This window comes from Pimephales promelas, chromosome 11 (genome assembly GCF_988280905.1).
Source record: "Pimephales promelas chromosome 11, fPimPro1.hap1.1, whole genome shotgun sequence".
NCBI lineage: Eukaryota > Metazoa > Chordata > Actinopteri > Cypriniformes > Leuciscidae > Pimephales > Pimephales promelas.
This window is the reverse complement of record NC_142779.1, coordinates 27781798-27803556: the sequence shown is the minus strand read 5'-3', so window position 1 is coordinate 27803556 and position 21759 is coordinate 27781798. Positions and strand designations below refer to the sequence as shown.

The following is a 21759-nucleotide window of genomic DNA, read 5'->3' as shown; positions in this document are numbered from 1 at the left end:
GTGTACCGAGTTTCATATTATTACATGCAAGCGTGTTTGATTTATGGACCAAGTGTTCGGACCCCGTTCCAGGGGGCGCTGTCTAGCCCCCCTGCCACGCCCGGGTACCATCTTCAGCCCGGCCCTGATGGCCGCGGGTTCTGACCCGTGTGCAAAGTTTCAAGAGTTTTTGAGCATGTTAAGGGCCCCAAAAGTGCCCGAATAGTCGTATAAATAATAATAATAAATATAGCTGCGAGCAGCGATTGCGGGCCCAAGCCGGTGGCACCGCAACCCCGATGCCTTTAGTTACCCAAAGGCACTGGGATGGTGGTACCGCCGGCTTTGGCCCTTTATCGCTGCTCACAGCTATATTTATATTTAATATGAAGCCGGTGGCACCGCCACCTTGGTGCCTTTAGGGTTATTCTGTACGACGTGTAAAAACGTAACCCCCGCTTTGACTATCAAAAAGAAGTGTATTGTAGAGCTTGTATCAATGCGGACTCGATGTGCTGTGCGCTGTAACTCCATGTGGCTTTAAGCGCATCACTCTCCACTCGGGATGCGCATAAGCGTTTTGTGCCACACTGTACTGAGCCTTTCATATCATAATGCAGTGACGCAATGACAGATTATTAATTGCCTTTCTTGTTCTGTTCCATCTATTATATGTTGATAATAGATAGGACAGAGCACTAAAAACCTCAAACAAAGCACTAAAAACTTAAGCTGTTTGCTGTGTAGTCTGAGAATGAGCTGTTTGATTTGCACCCTCTTCCTCTTCACTGTCCTCCATAAAAACCAGCTATCCAGGTCCATGTTGTTCTAGAAAGTTTGTATGTTGCTGCCTCAATTAACATCTCTGCTATACATTTAAAACATGGCTATATCTAAAATAATTTATCTTTTTGATTTTTGTTATCTTGTTTTTCATGAATATTTTACAACAATACAAAGAGCAATGTGTATTTTCGATTAATATAGTTTGTAATGGCTTTTTTGTCATAGATTATAATCATATATTTTTTGGATTTGTTATTTATCTTTATAATGAAGTTGTCTGTATTAAGTAGATTGTGTTTAACACACACAAGAGTGATTTATTAGTTCAACACATAGTTATAGAAATTCTACTTTATCTAAAAAAAACCCTGCACTTTATACACACACACACACACACACACACACACAAATACATGTAAATAAAAAAACAAAAAAAAAACAAACATCAAATGTGTTTTTAGTCAGAGTATTATTTTATACAGAAACAAATATTTGTAATTCAGATAAGAATGAAGTTAGTGTTTTACAATCTTAAGGAAAACAAATATATTGAAATATAGCACATGAATTTTAAATTCATTCAACTTCAATTACAAATACAATCTTACTTTTATTTAAAGCAAACTATACATTTAAAAGATGGGGGTTATATGCCTATTTTGTCATTTAAAAATATTGTTATGCGAAATTGTTATGCAAAAAGACAAGGACTTAGAGACAAGGACTTGTAGGAAAAATCGCAGCCAGCCACACACACACACACATAAACACAGACAACAGCCCTCCCCTCCCCACACAGACACCCACACCCACACCCACACACACACACACACAGAGAGAGAGAGAGAGAGAGAGAGAGAGAGAGAGAGAGAGAGAAAGAGAGAGAATCGCAGGGGAAATAAATCCATTCAAACTACAATATCTGACTTTCTGTTGCTCAGAGCGAATGACTTTAAATTGGAAAGTTGATCGGCTTGACGAGAACAATATACGTGGTAAGTTTTGTAACTGTAGGTAAATTGAGCAAAGTTATAACACACTTTATGTGTCCTTTTTTAGTCATAAAATTCATTTCCTCGCCACGGCCAGACCGTTCGAGATATCAAAAATCCGTCCGGAATTGAGCATCCTCAATGTCTTGACTTCATGCACACCGAGTTTGGTTGTGATTGGTAAACACATGCGTTGTAATTTGATGTATTTCTCCTAGGACAATTATTCAAACAACCCATAATTCATAATTCATAAATAACTTCCATTTGAACTGTCATAAAACTTAGAGCACGAAAGTTGTTTGGCCTGATGTGATCTATAATTGTACCGAGTTTCATATTAATTCATGCAAGTGTGTTTGATTTATGGACAAATGTTCGAATCCCAGTCAAGGGGGCGCTGTCGAGCCGCCCTGCCACGCCCGGTTACCAGCTTCAGCCCGGCCCTGATGGCCATGGGTTCTGACCCGTGTGCAAAGTTTCAAGAGTTTTCGAGGATGTTAAGGCCCCCGAAAATGCCAGAGAAGTCGCACACAGCAAATAAAGGGTTAAAATTAACCTGACAAGCCCCTCCTCTCACTCACACAGAGGGACACTGAGAGACTGGCAAAATTCTGAGATTTTCTCTACATTCAAACAAACATATCTGACTTTCTGTGGGTCCTAGCTAATGAGTGTCAATTAGAAAGTTGTCCGGCTCGAGGAGTACAATATACATACCGATTTTTGTAACTGTAGATAAAACTAACAACCCCACTTTTGTCAAAAGGTGGCGCTACTGAGCCCTCACCACGCCCGTTTCTGAAACTTTGCAAATGTCTACTGGCTAATAAATGTGATGTGTCTGTCGAGTTTCATGCAATTTAAAGCATGCTAAGGGTCTCAAAAGCATCCTAAAAGAATGGTTAAGTTTGATGCGTTGCCACGGCAACAGTTTCAAAGATATCAAGAATCCATTCACAGGTCTTCATCTGCTGTGTATTTGCAGTATACAGATTAAGTTTGAAGCAAATCGACTAAAAATTAGAGGGTGATTTCAAAACATTTTGAAAATGACACACTTCCTGCTGCCAGTTGGTGGCGCTATAACTTTGACTCACAATAGTCACATCCATGTGATCGTCCTCTTACAGCGAACACACTGCTGAAGTTTCATCAAGATCGGTTGATGTATGCTGAAGTTATGACACACTTTCTGTTTCACGTTTCTCGCCATAATTTCGTTTCCTCGCCACGGCCAAACCGTTCGAGATATCAAAAATCCCCTCGCAAACTTTCATCTTCAATGCCTTGACTTCACGCTGACCGAAATTTCGTCGAATTTGGATCAGAGCTCTAGGAGGAGTATTTAAAATTCCATTGCGAGTGTTTTACGAACAACCCTAAATAGCCGACTTCCTGTTGGGCTGGGGTAAAAAGTAAAAGTGCGAAGTATATATGAAACAATGAGATCGACATGTGTACCGGGTTTCATAATATTATATACAAGCGTGTTTGAGTTATGGACCAAGTGTTCGGAGCCCGTTCCAGGGGGCGCTGTCGAGCCCCCCTGCCACGCCCGGGTACCATCTTCAGCCCGGCCCTGATGGCCGCGGGTTCTGACCCGTGTGCAAAGTTTCAAGAGTTTTTGAGCATGTTAAGGGCCCCAAAAGTGCCCGAATAGTCGTTAGAAAAATAAAAGAAAAAAAAAAAATAATCGGAAGGAAAACAATAGGGCCTTCGCCCTTTCAGGGCTTGGGCCCTAATAATAATCGTTAGGAAAACAATAGGGCCTTCGCCCTTTCAGGGCTTGGGCCCTAATAAACAAACACAAAATATGTGCATATAAAGCATCTTAGAGCTAAACAAAAAACATAACATGTTTCCAGTTGGTCACATCCAGAGCCACCCAAAATTAAAGAAGTCGACCTCCTTGACTGGGCCCATCTGGCAATCTTGCAAGCCTTTATTGGATACACACACACAAAAAAACAAAAACAATTGTTGACTCAGTAACAGAATGCTGATTTTCAAAGTGTTTTACTAGCAATAGTAGAAAAATGGACTGGACCTATCAGTGCATTAAACAGTTTGGTAAATCTAAAGGGCTATTTATACTTCTTCGTCGAACTCATGCCATAGCTACGTTGTAGGCTGTGTGTAGCGCACGTACCCTTCGGCGTACCCTGACGTGCACCTCTCCAAAAATGTAACAACGTGTCAACTCTAAAGAAATGCAAGAGCTGTGATTTGTCTGCCAGGACTGCTACCTCGGATTTCACATGCTTCCTCTACAAGAGTAATTGCACGTCAACGCGGACAATGACGCTAAAGTATAAATGAAAACCAACGCGTTGCCTACAGCATAGAAGCTTCGACGTAGGTCCGACGCAGAAGTATAATGAGGCCTCAAGGCTAGGGTTGGGTATCGTTTGAATTTGAACGATTCTGATTCCGATTCCTTGTTTCGATTCCGGTTCCTAACGATTCTTGATTCTTTTAAGAGGCAGGGTCAAAAAAGTTGGATCGCCGACGTAAGGTACTCATGTTCGACTCGCGTGGTTATGCCAACACTTCCGGTAGACGCTTCTTCGTTGATGTTGTTCAGCGGTTTCTTCTTCCGCTCGGCGGACTGTGAATATCGAAAGTAGGAATCGAAATTTTAACTTTTGAACGATTCCGGGAAAAATGAAAAGTTAGTCTCGGTTCCAATCGATACTCGATTATCGATACCCAACCCTACTCAAGGCCTTAATTGTGAACATTAATTAATGTATTAACTAGTATTAACTAACATGAAGTGCATTATTTATTAACCATTTTTGGTAACACTTTACAATAAGGTTCATTAGTTAATATTAGTTAACTACATTAGTTAACTAATGAACAAATGATGAACATCGCTTATACAGCATTTATTAATGTTTGTAAACGTTAATTTCAATTTTTACTAATACTTTATTAAAATCTTGTTAACATTAGTTAATGTGCTGTGAACTAACATGAACAAAGAATGAACAGCTTTATTTTTTATTAACTAACATCAACGAAGATTAACAAATACTGTTACAAATGTATTGCTCATGGTTAGTTCATGTTAGTTAATACATTAACTATTGTTAACTAATGAACCTTATTGTAAAGTGTTACCCCTTTTTTAATGTTTCAGTCATTCACTGTTTGTTCATGTTAGTTCACAGTGCATTAACTAATGTTAACAATTACAACTTTTGATTTGTATAATTATATTATATTATATATAATTTTTTTACTGGACATTTTAAAGCTCATAACCATATTTTATTGTTACTTAAACTTAGAGTTTAGTGTTATGTTGCATCATGCAGTATTTCTGCTGAAGAGTAAGAGTCAATGTCTGTTACCTCAATAAATGTTAAAAGGTCATTCCTATTTTATTTGTGTACATTTTAATTATTAACATTACAAGCACCCTCTTTTTATGACTAAAATAACAGGTAAGGGTAAAAAAAAACTGAATTCTCAAACATGGAAAATGAAAAAACGGAATTAGCAAAAATGAAAATGGAAATTTGGGAAAAAAATCAAACTAAAATATTCTAGGGCCATAATCAAGTATTCAGACAGACCATGGTATTATACACATGGCAAAAACACAATGTAGCTGACTTACAGGTGTCTTGGGACCTCCTTCGTTTCTTGCTTTCTCTTCTCCCTCCGTCTCGGTCACTTGACAGATGAAGCCATTTTTTAATAAATGTTTCAATTTCTTGATCGGTGGCCGTAGCTGTCAGTCTATTGGTTCTGACAGTTCCTAAAAATATATAACATTGTAAATGCAAGGATGACAACTTTTAAAATCTTAGGACACAATTAGCAGGAATACAAGCATTGACCAAGTGCATACTTTGCCAGTGCCACTCTAAAGAACATTTTGGCCCAAGGCAACAAGGACACATTTCGGACAAGGACACTTTTTGTTTCTTTTGTTTGTTTTTGCCAAAAAGGCACAAGTTCAACCTTTTTTTTAGCAAACCAGGGTGACTAGGAACATGTATTTGTATAGATATGTTTTCTTGTTTCAGAGGAGTTTAAATATACCACCAGCAATTTTCTGTAGAAAATCACATCGACATATGTTATTAAGGTGAAAAGCATCCTGACTCAAAACAGTAAATAAAAAATAAATACATAAAAACAAAGCAGAAAAACTCATTTTAAAATGACTAGGGTATACTAAAAATGTGAAATACAAAGTAATAATACCTGAACCAACTTGCTCAATAATATCTATTAGGCTATTGTTACTTTGTAATCATCTCATAAAAGCTTTTATTGTAATAAAAAGCATGTAGTAATTTGTGCTTTCACAAAGTAATACAACTACAGTGCAGTATTACTGTATGCCCAATGTACATGAATGAAATATTACACTGGGCTTTTATTGTTGTGCCAAAAAAAGCTAGAGTTAAATATTTTCACCATGCAGAACTGACTGAAGATTGGCAAGATCGGAGCACAGACACTACCGGTCAAAAGTTTTAGATCAGTTAAATGAAGTCTCTTCTGCTCACCAAGGCTGCTTCATTTGATGAAAAAACAAAATGACAAACAGAAATATTGTGAAATATAATGACAATTTTGAAATGACTGTTTTATATTTTAATATATATTAAAATATAATTTGAAAGCTGAATTTTCAACATCATTACTGTCGCTGATTACAGATCAGTTTTCAGTATCACATCACACATGATCCTTCAGAAATCATTCTAATCTGCTGATTTTATGCTCAAAAAACATAAATTATTATTTTCAATGTTGAAAACAGTCGTGTATCATTTTTCCCCCAAACTTCTATGATGACTTCTATGGTTTATTTAAAATATAATCTTTTCTAACATTAGAAATGTCTTTACTGTAACTTTAGATCAATTTAACTCATCCTTGATGAATAATAGTATTTTTTTAATTTCTTTCCCCCAAAAAATAAAAAAATAAAATCTTACTGACCCCATAGTGATTAATGTTACAAAAGCTTTCCATTTCAGAATAATTCTGTTCTTTTGAACTTTCTATTCATCAAAGAATCCTGAAATAAAAATGTAAAAAACTGTTTTCAACATGGATAATAATCATAAATGTTTCTTGAGCATCATATTATATTAATTTTTGTAGGATCATGTGATACTGAAGACTGGAGTAATGATGCTGTAAATTCAGCTTCGATAATAAATTACACTTCAATATATATATTCACATAGAAAACCGCTGTTTTAAATTGTAATAATATTTCATAATATTACTGATTTTTTTGGGGGGGGTTGTATTTTTTTTTTATCAAATAATTGCAGCCTTGGTGAGCAGAAAAGACTTCTTTTAAAAACATTACCGATCTAAAACATTTGACCGGTAGTGTAGCCTACATTAGCAAATGTAAATACTTTTGGCGCCCCTATTCAATCGATACTTGTTCATTTCGCATTCAAAAACCATAATAGTTCTAGCTTAGAGTTATACTGCCAAAATGCTCCTACTTCAAGTATAGAAGTTATTCCATTAACTCATACAACAATTATAGTTATGAAGCAATCGCCTAGCCCTAGAAAATATAAATGTATCGATTATATCTTACCTTGGTGATTGTTTGCAGTATTCGTCCTCCCTCAAACTGACAATCCTCTGGCTTGGTTTCGAGCTCCTTTTTTTTCGCGCTTCACGGCTAGGTTTAAATTTAAAGGCCCAATCGTCGGTTTGGTTTTTTTTTTTTCTTCCTCTAACTGACGTTGGTTTCCAGCGCCTTTTTCAAATTTTACAGCTACGTTTAAATTTAAAGCCCCGAATCGTCAGTTTGATTTTTTTTTTCAAAGACAACTTCACATGCAGTAAATATTTTGTTACAAAGAAAATAGAGATCTTATCTCTAATAAATAAGTAGGCCTAAGCTGAAGCAAAAATAAAAATAAAAATAAAAATAAAAATTGAAAAAGTTTATTGTCAAAATAATATTTCTCACAAGAGCTTCACTAATTGTCAGTCATTTAATTGTATTTCATTAATTATAATGTTAAAATTATAGATATTGTTTTATCTTTAAGAAAGATCATTTATAGACTAAAAATGACTTTTGTATAAATTTATATTAAGCCAAAAATGTAATTAAATTTTCATTTATGTATTTAAATACGTTTATTTTGTTTTAAAATATTACAATATTTTTTTATATTTTCAATATTGAATTTTTATTTTATTTGATTATAGCTATTTTAAATATTTGAATATTGTACAAGTCCTGTACGTTTGTTATAAAAATAGCCAAAGTAGGCTACAACATGTTCCTGGCTCAGCATCTTTATTGATCCTGGAACAGCATTCATATCGACAAATTAGAATTGAAGTTTGAAGTTATGCCAACCATGCTTCTAGATAAGTGTTATTAAAATGTCCCTCCTACTTTAGGGATCGGGTTAGGGATAGGACTATTTTTATGAACAGGAATTATGTGCCTTGATCAACAAAATTATGTTGATTAAGGGACATGTACTTGGCAAAATCATTGTGCCCTAAGCTTTGCACAAATAGCAATTAAGTATCTTCTTGCACATCCCAAAACCATAAACAGCTCTTTATAAGTTTGAACTTACACAATTTTCTAAACACTCTACCTACAAAACATATGTGAGCAATTGTCATATATGTGGCCTTACATCCAGCCTATCTAAGGCCATGTGTCCACCAAAGCGTTTTTAGCTAGCTGAAAATGCTATGGCAATCTGAAAAGGCCTAGCTGTAAGCGATTATGTTTTGGCAGTGCAGAAGTCATGATGTCATGTTGTTTTGTTGAGACACTTTGTTGCTATACAGAATATCCGTGGCACAGTTTACTTTTTACTGATTTCCCTGATAATTTGTATAATGCTAAAAATGTTTGTATAGTATGAATGTCATATAGACACGTATGTTCGGAGACCAGAAATATTATTTTTCCATCTACTCTGCTATTTGATGTTGTACAGAAAGAATGTTTTGACAGTTGGTCAGTGTGGTATGTGTGGTCCATTGTGATTGGACAGTCTGGTAACAAGTGACAGTGATGACCGTTGATGACTCTCGTAAATCTGTAAAAAAAAAATGTGTTCAGCACTTTATAGCCAAATAAAAAAAATTAAAAACACTCAGCAAGTCGTTACAGCGTTTTAAAAACGCAGCACTCCCATTAAAAACAATTTAATAAACACACCGGTCACATAAAAAAAAAATGCATTGGTGTACACGAGACACAGCCGTGTCTGCTGCATCTATACCAAAAAATATTGTTAATTGTTGTTAAAAAAATTACAAGGCAGTTTAAAATTCTGCCCTTTGAAGCTAAATTAGCCATTGTCAGAAGTGTTGAAAAGACAGACTTGTCACGTAGGTTTACATGTAGGTTTACGTAGGTTTTTGGGGGGCAAAAACCATACTTTTGCCAAAACTGGCCCAAATACATTTTAAGATAAATGGGCCACATTTTTAACATTACATGTGGGCCACTTTTGGCTCACATCCATATGAGCCAGTGGTCACTGAGCCATATATTTGCCAAACCTGGCCCTGATGTGTTATGAGATAACTGGGGCACATTTGCAACATTATATGTGGGCCACTTTTGAATCACTTCTAGGTGAGCCAGTGCCAACTGTGCCATATCTTTGCCAAAACAGGCCCAGAATTGTTTTAAGATAACTGGGCCACATTTTCAGTATTGTATCTGGGCCACTTTTGGCTCACATCCAGATGAGACAATGGTCACTTAACCATATTTTTGCCAAACGTGGCCCAGATGTGTTAGAAGATAATTGGGCCACATTTGCCACATTATATGTGGGCCACCTTTGGCTCACATCCAGATGAGCCAATGGTCACATAGCCATATCTTTGCCAAATCCGGCCCAGATATGTTTTGGGATAACTGGGCCACATTTGCAACATTATATGTGGGCCACTTTTGGCTGACATCCAGATGAGCCAGTGGTCACTGAGCAATATATATTTGCCAAACCCACCCCAGATGTGTTAAAAGATAACTGGGCCACATTTGCCACATTATATGTGGGCCACTTTTGGCTCACATTCAGATGAGCCAGTGGTCACTCAGCCATATATTTGCCAAACCTGGCCCAGATATGTTTTGAAATAACTGGGCCACATTTGCAATATTATATGTGGGCCACTTTTGGCTTACTTCAGGACTTACCAGTGCTAGGTGAGCCATATCTTTGTCAAACGTGGCCCAGATGTGTTATAAGATAACTGGGCCACATTTTCCACATTATATGTGGGCCACTTTTGGCTCACATCCAGATAAGCCAGTGGTCACTCAGCCATACCTTTGCCAAATCTGGCCCAGATATGTTTTGAGATAACGGGGCCACATTTGCAACATTATATGTGGGCCACTTTTTGCTCACATCCAGATGAGCCAGTGGTCACTTAGCCATATCTTTGCCAAACCTGGCCCAGATATGTTTTGAAATAACTGGGCCACATTTGCAATATTATATGTGGGCCACTTTTGGCTTACTTCAGGATGTACCAGTGCTCGATGAGCCATATCTTTGTCAAACGTGGCCCAGATGTGTTATAAGATAACTGGGTCCCATTTTCCACATTATATGTGGGCCACTTTTGGCTCACATTCAGATGAGCCAGTGGTCACTCAGCCATATCTTTGCCAAACCTGGCTCAGATATGTTTTGAAATAACAGGGCCACATTTGCAATATTATATGTGGGCCACTTTTGGCTTACTTCAGGATGTACCAGTGCTCGATGAGCCATATCTTTGTCAAACGTGGCCCAGATGTGTTATAAGATAACTGGGCCACATTTTCCACATTATATGTGGGCCACTTTTGGCTCACATCCAGATAAGCCAGTGTTCACTCAGCCATACCTTTGCCAAATCTGGCCCAGATATGTTTTGAGATATTAGGGCCACATTTGCAACATTATATGTGGGCCACTTTTGGCTCACATCGCGATGAGCCAGTGGTCACTCAGCCATATCTTTGCCAAACCTGGCCCAGATATGTTTTGAAATAACAGGGCCACATTTGCAATATTATATGTGGGCCACTTTTGGCTTACTTCAGGATGTACCAGTGCTCGATGAGCCATATCTTTGTCAAACGTGGCCCAGATGTGTTATAAGATAACTGGGCCACATTTTCCACATTATATGTGGGCCACTTTTGGCTCACATCCAGATAAGCCAGTGGTCACTCAGCCATACCTTTGCCAAATCTGGCCCAGATATGTTTTGAGATAACGGGGCCACATTTGCAACATTATATGTGGGCCACTTTTGGCTCACATCCAGATGAGCCAGTGGTCACTCAGCCATATCTTTGCCAAACCTGGCCCAGATATGTTTTGAAATAACTGGGCCACATTTGCAATATTATATGTGGGCCACTTTTGGCTTACTTCAGGATGTACCAGTGCTCGATGAGCCATATCTTTGTCAAACGTGGCCCAGATGTGTTATAAGATAACTGGGTCACATTTTCCACATTATATGTGGGCCACTTTTGGCTCACATTTAGATGAGCCAGTGGTCACTCAGCCATATCTTTGCCAAACCTGGCTCAGATATGTTTTGAAATAACAGGGCCACATTTGCAATATTATATGTGGCCCACTTTTGGCTTACTTCAGGATGTACCAGTGCTCGATGAGCCATATCTTTGTCAAACGTGGCCCAGATGTGTTATAAGATAACTGGGCCACATTTTCCACATTATATGTGGGCCACTTTTGGCTCACATCCAGATAAGCCAGTGGTCACTCAGCCATACCTTTGCCAAATCTGGCCCAGATATGTTTTGAGATAACAGGGCCACATTTGCAACATTATATGTGGGCCACTTTTGGCTCACATCCAGATGAGCCAGTGGTCACTCAGCCATATCTTTGCCAAACCTGGCCCAGATATGTTTTGAAATAACTGGGCCACATTTGCAATATTATATGTGGGCCACTTTTGGCTTACTTCGGGATGTACCAGTGCTCGATGAGCCATATCTTTGTCAAATGTGGCCCAGATGTGTTATAAGATAACTGGGTCACATTTTCCACATTATATGTGGGCCACTTTTGGCTCACATTCAGATGAGCCAGTGGTCACTCAGCCATATCTTTGCCAAACCTGGCCCAGATATGTTTTGAAATAACAGGGCCACATTTGCAATATTATATGTGGGCCACTTTTGGCTTACTTCAGGATGTACCAGTGCTCGATGAGCCATATCTTTGTCAAACGTGGCCCAGATGTGTTATAAGATAACTGGGCCACATTTTCCACATTATATGTGGGCCACTTTTGGCTCACATCCAGATAAGCCAGTGGTCACTTAGCCATATCTTTGCCAAATCTGGCCCAGATATGTTTTGAGATAACTGGGCCACATTTGCAACATTATATGTGGGCCACTTTTGGCTTACATTCAGAGGAGCCAGTTCTCGATGAGCCATATCTTTGCCAAACGTGGCCCAGATGTGTTATAAAATAATTGGGCCACATTTTCCACATTATATGTGGGCCACTTTTGGCTCACATCCAGATGAGCCAGTGGTCACTCAGCCATATCGTTGCCAAATCTGGCCCAGATATGTTTTGAGATAACTGGGCCAGATTTGCAACATCATATGTGGGCCACTTTTGGCTTACATTCAGATGAGCCAGTTCTCGATGAGCCATATATTTGCCAAATCTGGCCCAGATGTGTTATAAGATAATTGGGCCACATTTTCCACTTTATATGTGGGCCACTTTTGGCTCACATCCAGATGAGTCAGTTCTCGATGAGTCATATCTTTGCCAAATCTGGCCCAGATGTGTTATAAGATAATTGGGCCACATTTGCCACAATACATGTGGGCCACTTTTGGCTCACATCCAGATGAGCTGGTGCCACTGTGCCATATATTTGCCAAAACTGGCCCAGATATGTTACAAGATAATTGGGCCACATTTGCAACCCTATATGTGGGCCACTTTTGGCTCACATCGCGTTGAGCCAGTGGTCACTCAGCCATATCTTTGCCAAACCTGATCTAGATGTGCTACAACATAACTGGGCCACATTTGCAACGTCAAATGTGGGCCAGTTTTGGCTCACTTCAAGATGAGCCACTGCCACTGTTCCATATCTTTGCCAAAACTGGCCCAGATATGTTTTAAATAACTGGGCCACATTTACAACATTATATGTGGGCCACTTTTGGCTAACATATAGATGAGCCAGTGCCACTGAGCCATATCTTTGCCAAACCTGGCCCAGATATGTTTTAAGATAAGTGGGCCACATTTGCTGAAACATCTGTGGGCCATATTTGGTTTACATCCAGATTAGTCATAGTCAATTGTGCCACATTTTTGCCATAAGTGGCCCGCATTTGGTTTGTCATATTTGGGCCATATTTATTATCTATCAAATGGGCCACTTTAGGCTAAGATTCAGATTACACATCGCCACGAGTGCCGCATCTTTGCCTAAAATGGCCCACATGTGATTTACATTTTTTGGCCCATATTTGCCATTTTACATGTGGGCCACTTCAGGCTCAGACACATTTGGTCCGGGCCATAACAAGGCCACCAGTGCCGAATCATTGCCTGAAGTGGCCCACACCCGTCTGCTATCTGGGATGGGCGTACCACCTCGAGGAGTTACCCAGAAACACCACGACCACAAACAAGGTATCAAATATAAAAATATTTTATTGAATTAAAATTTCATAAACTAAAACTGGATGTTTCTTCTTCTTGGCTGCTAGGGGTAAGTATAGATCGGATGCTGTTCTGGAATTCACACGGCAGTTCCTCTTCGGACAGCCAGGGGTAAGTATAGAGCAGATACTGTTCTGGAATTCACACGGCAGTTCCTCTTCGGACAGCCAGGGGTAAGTATAGAGCAGATGCTATTCTGGAATTCACACGGCAGTTCCTCTTCAGACAGCCAGGGGTAAGTATAGAGCAGATACTGTTCTGGAATTCACACGGCAGTTCCTCTTCAGACAGCCAGGGGTAAGTATAGAGCAGATACTATTCTGGAATTCACACGGCAGTTCCTCTTCGGACAGCCAGGGGTAAGTATAGAGCAGATGCTATTCTGGAATTCACACAGCAGTTCCTCTTCAGACAGCCAGGGGTAAGTATCGAGCAGATGCTATTCTGGAATTCACACGGCAGTTCCTCTTCAGACAGCCAGGGGTAAGTATAGAGCAGATGCTATTCTGGAATTCACACGGCAGTTCCTCTTCAGACAGCCAGGGGTAAGTATAGAGCAGATACTGTTCTGGAATTCACACGGCAGTTCCTCTTCAGACAGCCAGGGGTAAGTATAGAGCAGATACTATTCTGGAATTCACACGGCAGTTCCTCTTCGGACAGCCAGGGGTAAGTATAGAGCAGATGCTATTCTGGAATTCACACGGCAGTTCCTCTTCGGACAGCCAGGGGTAAGTATAGAGCAGATGCTATTCTGGAATTCACACGGCAGTTCCTCTTCAGACAGCCAGGGGTAAGTATAGAGCAGATGCTGTTCTGGAATTCACACGGCAGTTCCTCTTCAGACAGCCAGGGGTAAGTATAGAGCAGATGCTATTCTGGAATTCACACGGCAGTTCCTCTTCGGACAGCCAGGGGTAAGTATGGAGCAGATACTGTTCTGGAATTCACACGGCAGTTCCTCTTCAGACAGCCAGGGGTAAGTATAGAGCAGATGCTGTTCTGGAATTCACACGGCAGTTCCTCTTCAGACAGCCAGGGGTAAGTATAGAGCAGATGCTATTCTGGAATTCACACGGCAATTCCTCTTCGGACAGCCAGGGGTAAGTATAGAGCAGATACTGTTCTGGAAGTGGCTGACTTCAGCATGAGAGACTCGGTGGGCAGGTTCAGGCTTTCGATATGAGAGGCGCACTGGAAAGATGCTGGTTCTTCTTTAGGACAGGGAAGTCAAACAACAGTGCATAAACATTCCACAATTCATCTTTGAGTCCATAGTATATACGTACTCACAACAGGTGGCTGGCTTCAGCATGAGAGACTCGGTGGACAGATTCAGGCTTTCAATATGAGAGGCTCAATGGAAAGATGCTGGTTCTTATTTAGGACAGGGAAGTCAGACAGCAGTGCATAAACATTCCACAATTCGTCTTTGAGTCAATAGTATATACGTACTCACAGCAGGTGGCTGGCTTCAGCATGAGAGACTCGGTGGACAGATTCAGGCTTTCAATATGAGAGGCTCAATGGAAAGATGCTGGTTCTTATTTAGGACAGGGAAGTCAGACAGCAGTGCATAAACATTCCACAATTCATCTTTGAGTCAATAGTATATACGTACTCACAGCAGGTGGCTGGCTTCAGCATGAGAATCATATGTGATCCAGTGACCTCACTTGTCGCACTGTCTTTGGTACACCCCACTCCTGTACAACGGACACTTTTTCTGGGTCCACCGAGACTCCAGAGGCACTTACACAGTGGCCCAGAAATTTCACTTCCTTACGAAATAGCTGGCATTTATCTGGTTGCAACTTCAGTCCGTACTTCTCCATGGCCTGAAATACTCGTTCCAAGTGCTGGAGATGGGATGCGAAGTCAGGAGAGTAAACAATGACATCATCTAGATATACCAACGTGGAATCTACTAACTGGCCCCCCAGACACCGTTGCATCAGCCTTTGGAAGGTAGCTGGAGCGTTGCAAAGGCCAAACGGCATCCGGTCCCACTCGAAGAGCCCGAAAGGGGTGGTGAATGCAGTCTTTTCTCGGTCTTCCTCCTCCACCTGTACCTGCCAATATCCACTGGCCAGATCTAAGGTGGAATACCACGCGGCTTGTGTCAGGCTGGTTAGTGAGTCCTCGATCCGCGGTAGTGGAAAGGCATCCTTCTTGGTGACTTGGTTCAGTCTGCGGTAATCCACGCAGAACCTCCAAGCTCCGGTCTTCTTTCGCTCCAAGACGATCGGAGCCGCCCAAGGGCTACTGCTCTCCCGGATGACCCCTTTCTCCAGCATCCCCTTCAACAAGGTACGAACCTCGGAATAGAGGGTTGGTGGCACAGGCCGGTACCGCTCCCGGCTTGGTGCGGCATCACCCGTAGGGATCTGATGTTTCACGATGGCGGTGCGGCCATAATCCTCAGCATGTGTAGAAAATACGTGTGCCTACTTCGCCAAGAGCTCCTGGAGTTGTTGTGTCTGACTGTCTTCCAGCCCTTCCCCTCGCAGGGACTCCCCCAGAAGATGGGCCGGCGTTCTCTCTCCCAGCAGTTCCACCGGCTGATTCACTCGTGCCAGGGCCACCTCAACTACAGTGGGACTCACTTGGCTAAAGCTCACTCGCCACCTTCCCTCACTTGTTGGGGACTCACCGAAGTAACCCGGGCCAGTCGCTGCTGGCGGTGCAGGTGGACTGGGTAGAGATTTTCATTCCGTACCTTCACAGGGACTCGGCCTCGCCGCACCGCAGCCAGCCCTCGGGCCACGTCAACGATCTGACAGTCTAAGTGGGGTTCAATAAGCACCCACTCTTCTGGCCCATATGCTTGGACGGGTAACCGAGCCCAGATAACGGCCTCACTCCGAGCCGGGATAGACAGGGCATATCGACACGCAACCCGGGCAGTGCACTCACGGCCCCCCTGGGAACTGGCGGCGTGGACCCGGCAACAGTCTGCAACAATTCGTTCCCATTCCCGTTCTTCAGCTGGAGGAATAGTCTGAAGAGGACGAGTCTGGAACACTTCCTCCCAACAATCTGCAATTACATTCATACCGAGGAGGGCTCGATGCATACCCAGACAATGGTCCCGGAAGACCACAACTCCCTTCTGTTGTACAGTGACCCCACGAATCTCCAGGTCTGTAACCAGGTAACCGATGTACGGAATGTCCAGACCGTTTGCCCCTCGTAAGGTAAGCCAGGGGGCCTCTGCTTCCTGTAGACATGGAGCACTGAACAGTTCTTTAGACAGGATCCGGTGTCAACCAGGCACTGGACGTTAATGCCATTCACCTGGACCTCCACAAGGGGGCAATGCCCGACTAGCCGATCTCTAGGGGAAGCAGGTAAAGAAGGGTCACTTAAGGGGGTCCCGACCACTTGACCCACAGTGGCCGGTGACTCTAAAAACCCCCTTGTGAGCTGCGGCGAGTGCCACACTGGCGACGGTAATGTCCAGACTCTCCACAGTTATTGCAAATTGGGCGACCCTGGTCATCCCACTGGAACCTAGGCCCCGCAGGCCGGGATAGACGTCTCCCTCTATCTCGACTCCCGTCGGAGTAAGAACGCTCTCGAGGCAAGGGCAATGGACTTGGCCGGTCTCGACAGAACTCCTCCAAAAGAGTCTTGGACAGCTCGGTCATTTGTTCCTGGACGTCCTTCATGAGTTCAGCCCGAAAGGTCTGCTTCCAATCGGATGGCCCAGCCGAGACTGAATCCCGGGCCCCACCGACGGCCATACAAACAGAGGGGTCCACCGCTTCCGCATGGTCCAGTTCCAAAGCCAGCGCCTCTCTCCGCAACTCCTCGAACGTCGATTCGGGATTTCGGCGGAGCTGTATCCGTAAACTCTGACGAATGGGGCCTTCCCTAAGTCCCAGGAGGAATTGATCGCGCAACAGGGTCTCTTCCCCTCCCAGACCATGGTCGCGCCTCCCCTTCAGCCTGGTATACTGTTCCCATAGTTGCAGAGCATAGGCCCGTAGGGTTTGCCGGGGTCCTTGTTTACAATTAAAGAACTGAGTCCGGAGGACGGCTACAGGAGTAACATCGCCATACTGTCCAGTCAAGAAATCGAAGACCGCCTGTGCCGTAGCCCGAGTCTCTTCTGGCGCAGCCTGTACTTCCCTCCGGGCCTCTCCCTCAAGTGAATTTAGGACAAACTGCAATGTCTGGGAGGCACTTAGCCCCTGGAGCCCTGCCAGATATTTAACTTGGGCTTTCCACTCTGACAAGCTCAGCTCTGACCCTGATCCTCCATACCTTCGTGCCCATGGGGCTCCCATAAAAATGGGCGTGACTTGAGGCCGGGCCGCTGGCAACTCTTCGTCTGCCATCGGGTGTCTCTGGTCGCTCAACCCGAGGTGGTTACCCTGCCGACTACGCCAATTCTGTCACAGGTCGGGATGGCCCCCCCTGTTACAGACCACCCCTATGGGCGTACCACCTCGAGGAGTTACCCAGAAACACCACGACCACAAACAAGGTATCAAATATAAAAATATTTTATTGAATTAAAATTTCATAAACTAAAACTGGATGTTTCTTCTTCTTGGCTGCTAGGGGTAAGTATAGATCGGATGCTGTTCTGGAATTCACACGGCAGTTCCTCTTCGGACAGCCAGGGGTAAGTATAGAGCAGATACTGTTCTGGAATTCACACGGCAGTTCCTCTTCGGACAGCCAGGGGTAAGTATAGAGCAGATGCTATTCTGGAATTCACACGGCAGTTCCTCTTCAGACAGCCAGGGGTAAGTATAGAGCAGATACTGTTCTGGAATTCACACGGCAGTTCCTCTTCAGACAGCCAGGGGTAAGTATAGAGCAGATACTATTCTGGAATTCACACGGCAGTTCCTCTTCGGACAGCCAGGGGTAAGTATAGAGCAGATGCTATTCTGGAATTCACACGGCAGTTCCTCTTCAGACAGCCAGGGGTAAGTATAGAGCAGATGCTATTCTGGAATTCACACGGCAGTTCCTCTTCAGACAGCCAGGGGTAAGTATAGAGCAGATGCTATTCTGGAATTCACACGGCAGTTCCTCTTCAGACAGCCAGGGGTAAGTATAGAGCAGATACTGTTCTGGAATTCACACGGTAGTTCCTCTTCAGACAGCCAGGGGTAAGTATAGAGCAGATACTATTCTGGAATTCACACGGCAGTTCCTCTTCGGACAGCCAGGGGTAAGTATAGAGCAGATGCTATTCTGGAATTCACACGGCAGTTCCTCTTCGGACAGCCAGGGGTAAGTATAGAGCAGATGCTATTCTGGAATTCACACGGCAGTTCCTCTTCAGACAGCCAGGGGTAAGTATAGAGCAGATGCTGTTCTGGAATTCACACGGCAGTTCCTCTTCAGACAGCCAGGGGTAAGTATAGAGCAGATGCTATTCTGGAATTCACACGGCAGTTCCTCTTCGGACAGCCAGGGGTAAGTATGGAGCAGATACTGTTCTGGAATTCACACGGCAGTTCCTCTTCAGACAGCCAGGGGTAAGTATAGAGCAGATGCTATTCTGGAATTCACACGGCAGTTCCTCTTCGGACAGCCAGGGGTAAGTATAGAGCAGATAATGTTCTGGAAGTGGCTGACTTCAGCATGAGAGACTCGGTGGGCAGGTTCAGGCTTTCAATATGAGAGGCGCACTGGAAAGATGCTGGTTCTTCTTTAGGACAGGGAAGTCAAACAACAGTGCATAAACATTCCACAATTCATCTTTGAGTCAATAGTATATACGTACTCACAACAGGTGGCTGGCTTCAGCATGAGAGACTCGGTGGACAGATTCAGGCTTTCAATATGAGAGGCTCAATGGAAAGATGCTGGTTCTTATTTAGGACAGGGAAGTCAGACAGCAGTGCATAAACATTCCACAATTCGTCTTTGAGTCAATAGTATATACGTACTCACAGCAGGTGGCTGGCTTCAGCATGAGAGACTCGGTGGACAGATTCAGGCTTTCAATATGAGAGGCTCAATGGAAAGATGCTGGTTCTTATTTAGGACAGGGAAGTCAGACAGCAGTGCATAAAAATTCCACAATTCATCTTTGAGTCAATAGTATATACGTACTCACAGCAGGTGGCTGGCTTCAGCATGAGAGACTCGGTGGACAGATTCAGGCTTTCAATATGAGAGGCTCAATGGAAAGATGCTGGTTCTTATTAAGGACAGGGAAGTCAGACAGCAGTGCATAAACATTCCACAATTCATCTTTGAGTCAATAGTATATACGTACTCACAGCAGGTGGCTGGCTTCAGCATGAGAGACTCGGTGGACAGATTCAGGCTTTCAATATGAGAGGCTCAATGGAAAGATGCTGGTTCTTATTTAGGACAGGGAAGTCAGACAGCAGTGCATAAACATTTCACGACTCCTCTTCACACTGGATAGACCGGAGGCACACTCCTGCACAGTGCATACTCAACGCACACAGTAATGGGTTAATTCTGGAATAAGACGGCTGGGGGCACGAACAGACACAACAATCCTCACCTCAGTGCAACCGTCAATCACTTCAAATAATCATATGTGATCACTCCACAATAGTCACTTCACACTAGGCACAGCAACTCACACCACTCGCAGTGAATAAGATCTCCACTCGTAATCCCAGCCAGCTCACTCCTCTCGTGCCAATGGAACAGCGTGTCCACACTGTATGGAGAGTATACTACGCACACATCACTGCCATAAAAAGGTTTCCACAAGATCAAACAGAAGACCTCAATAGGCAAATTCGCTGATCACTGATAACGGTATGAGACCAGAGTCAGATAATGAGGATCTCCAATAGCACTTAACTGTTACTGCTGTCTCTCCTTCTCTATCCAGGGTTAAACTGCTGTGTTCAGGCTCCTTCCCTGCCGTGGGTTCCTCTGTCCCCTGCCACACTCTGCTCTTCCCTCAAACATCCGCTTTTATGATCCCCCTCGTGAACGCGATGATTCAATCTCCGCCCATCTCACAGCTGCCGCTCGTTTCTCCTTTGCGGGATCCAGCCGAACTGTTTTTCATGGGGCAACCGGCGGGGTGTTACATTAAATTAGCTCCCCATGGAAACAACACCGCGTTCATGGTTCCTCACTTTGTCACCTGGTGACATCTGCGTCTTGGTATGTTCCCTGGTGTGCTCCGTTGTGTGGTCCCTGGTGTGCTCCATAGTTTGATCCCTGGTGTGCTCTGTTGTGTGGTCCCTGGTGTGCTCCATAGTGTGATCCCTGGTGTGCTCCGTTGTGTGAGCCCTGGTGTGCTCCATAGTGTGCTCCGTTGTGTGATCCCTGGTGTGCTCCATAGTGTGATCCCTGGTGTGCTCCATAGTGTGATCCCTGGTGTGCTCCATAGTGTGATCCCTGGTGTGCTCCGTTGTGTGATCCCTGGTGTGTTCCATAGTGTGATCCCTGGTGTGCTCCGTTGTGTGATCCCTGGTGTGCTCCATAGTGTGATCCCTGGAGTGCTCCGTTGTGTGATCCCTGGTGTGCTCCGTTGTTTGGGTCTTGAAGTGCTCCGTGGATTGCCTCTTGGTATGTTCCCTGATGTGCTCCATAGTGTGATCCCTGGTGTGCTACATAGTTTGTGCCCTTGTGTGCTCCGAGGTTTGTGTGGTCTGACCCCTGGTGTGTGCCCTGGTGAACTCTGTGTGAATTTTCTGAGAGAAATGTGCACAGTTTATTTTTAGGCATAAAATGCTTGTGTTAAACTGACAAGACAACCAATGTTTAATAGACTACATTTCAATAATATATACCAGCTGAAGTGATGTCTGATGCAGGACTGGAGGCGTGGTAGTTCATGTGTCTCTCTGAAAAAAATTAGCAAAAGACATTAAAGGTTATGAAACACAGGGCAAACTTTTGCGCAATGTTGCAGGGTAATGTTTAATCAACTGGTAACCAGGTGAGATACAGGGCCCACAAACTAAAGTATCAAGATAGAAATTTAATTAAAAAAAGATATTTCAGAATTTGTGGAGCTGGAAGTGCATTTATTACAGCTGTGATACAATGTAAAAGAGGCATTGAATTGAATAACATAAACACATACCAAGTAAAGAGAGGTTTGAGACAGCTAGACTGGTCTCAAAGTTCATGTGACTTTCTAAAAAACAAAACAAATGAACAAGTGTAATTAACAGCAGGGTTTTGAGTAATGAAATTGTGTGCTTTGAATTCATTCAGTCATGTTTGAAAATCACTAAAGGCGGACATTTGTGAACTTTCTCAATTGGTAGATTTTAATGATGTTGCTCTTAAGGACATTTTT

The 21759-nt window shown here is 42.8% G+C and overlaps 1 protein-coding gene and 1 long non-coding RNA gene across 2 annotated transcripts; both read right to left on the bottom strand.

Annotated features, from left to right (window-relative positions):
• Positions 1–3599: 3599 nt before the first annotated feature.
• LOC148977212 (uncharacterized) lies at positions 3600–7417 on the bottom strand. Its single transcript, XR_016145591.1, has 3 exons — positions 7351–7417; positions 5389–5529; positions 3600–3700 (listed from the first exon to the last, which is right to left on the bottom strand). It is a non-coding gene; the product is annotated as an uncharacterized LOC148977212 (long non-coding RNA).
• Positions 7418–16894: 9477 nt separating this feature from the next.
• On the bottom strand, positions 16895–17830 carry LOC148977211 (uncharacterized). Its single transcript, XM_089117250.1, has one exon. It carries the CDS (start codon positions 17828–17830, stop codon positions 16895–16897), a length of 936 nt encoding a protein of 311 aa, XP_088973376.1.
• Between the last annotated feature and the right edge of the window lie 3929 nt (positions 17831–21759).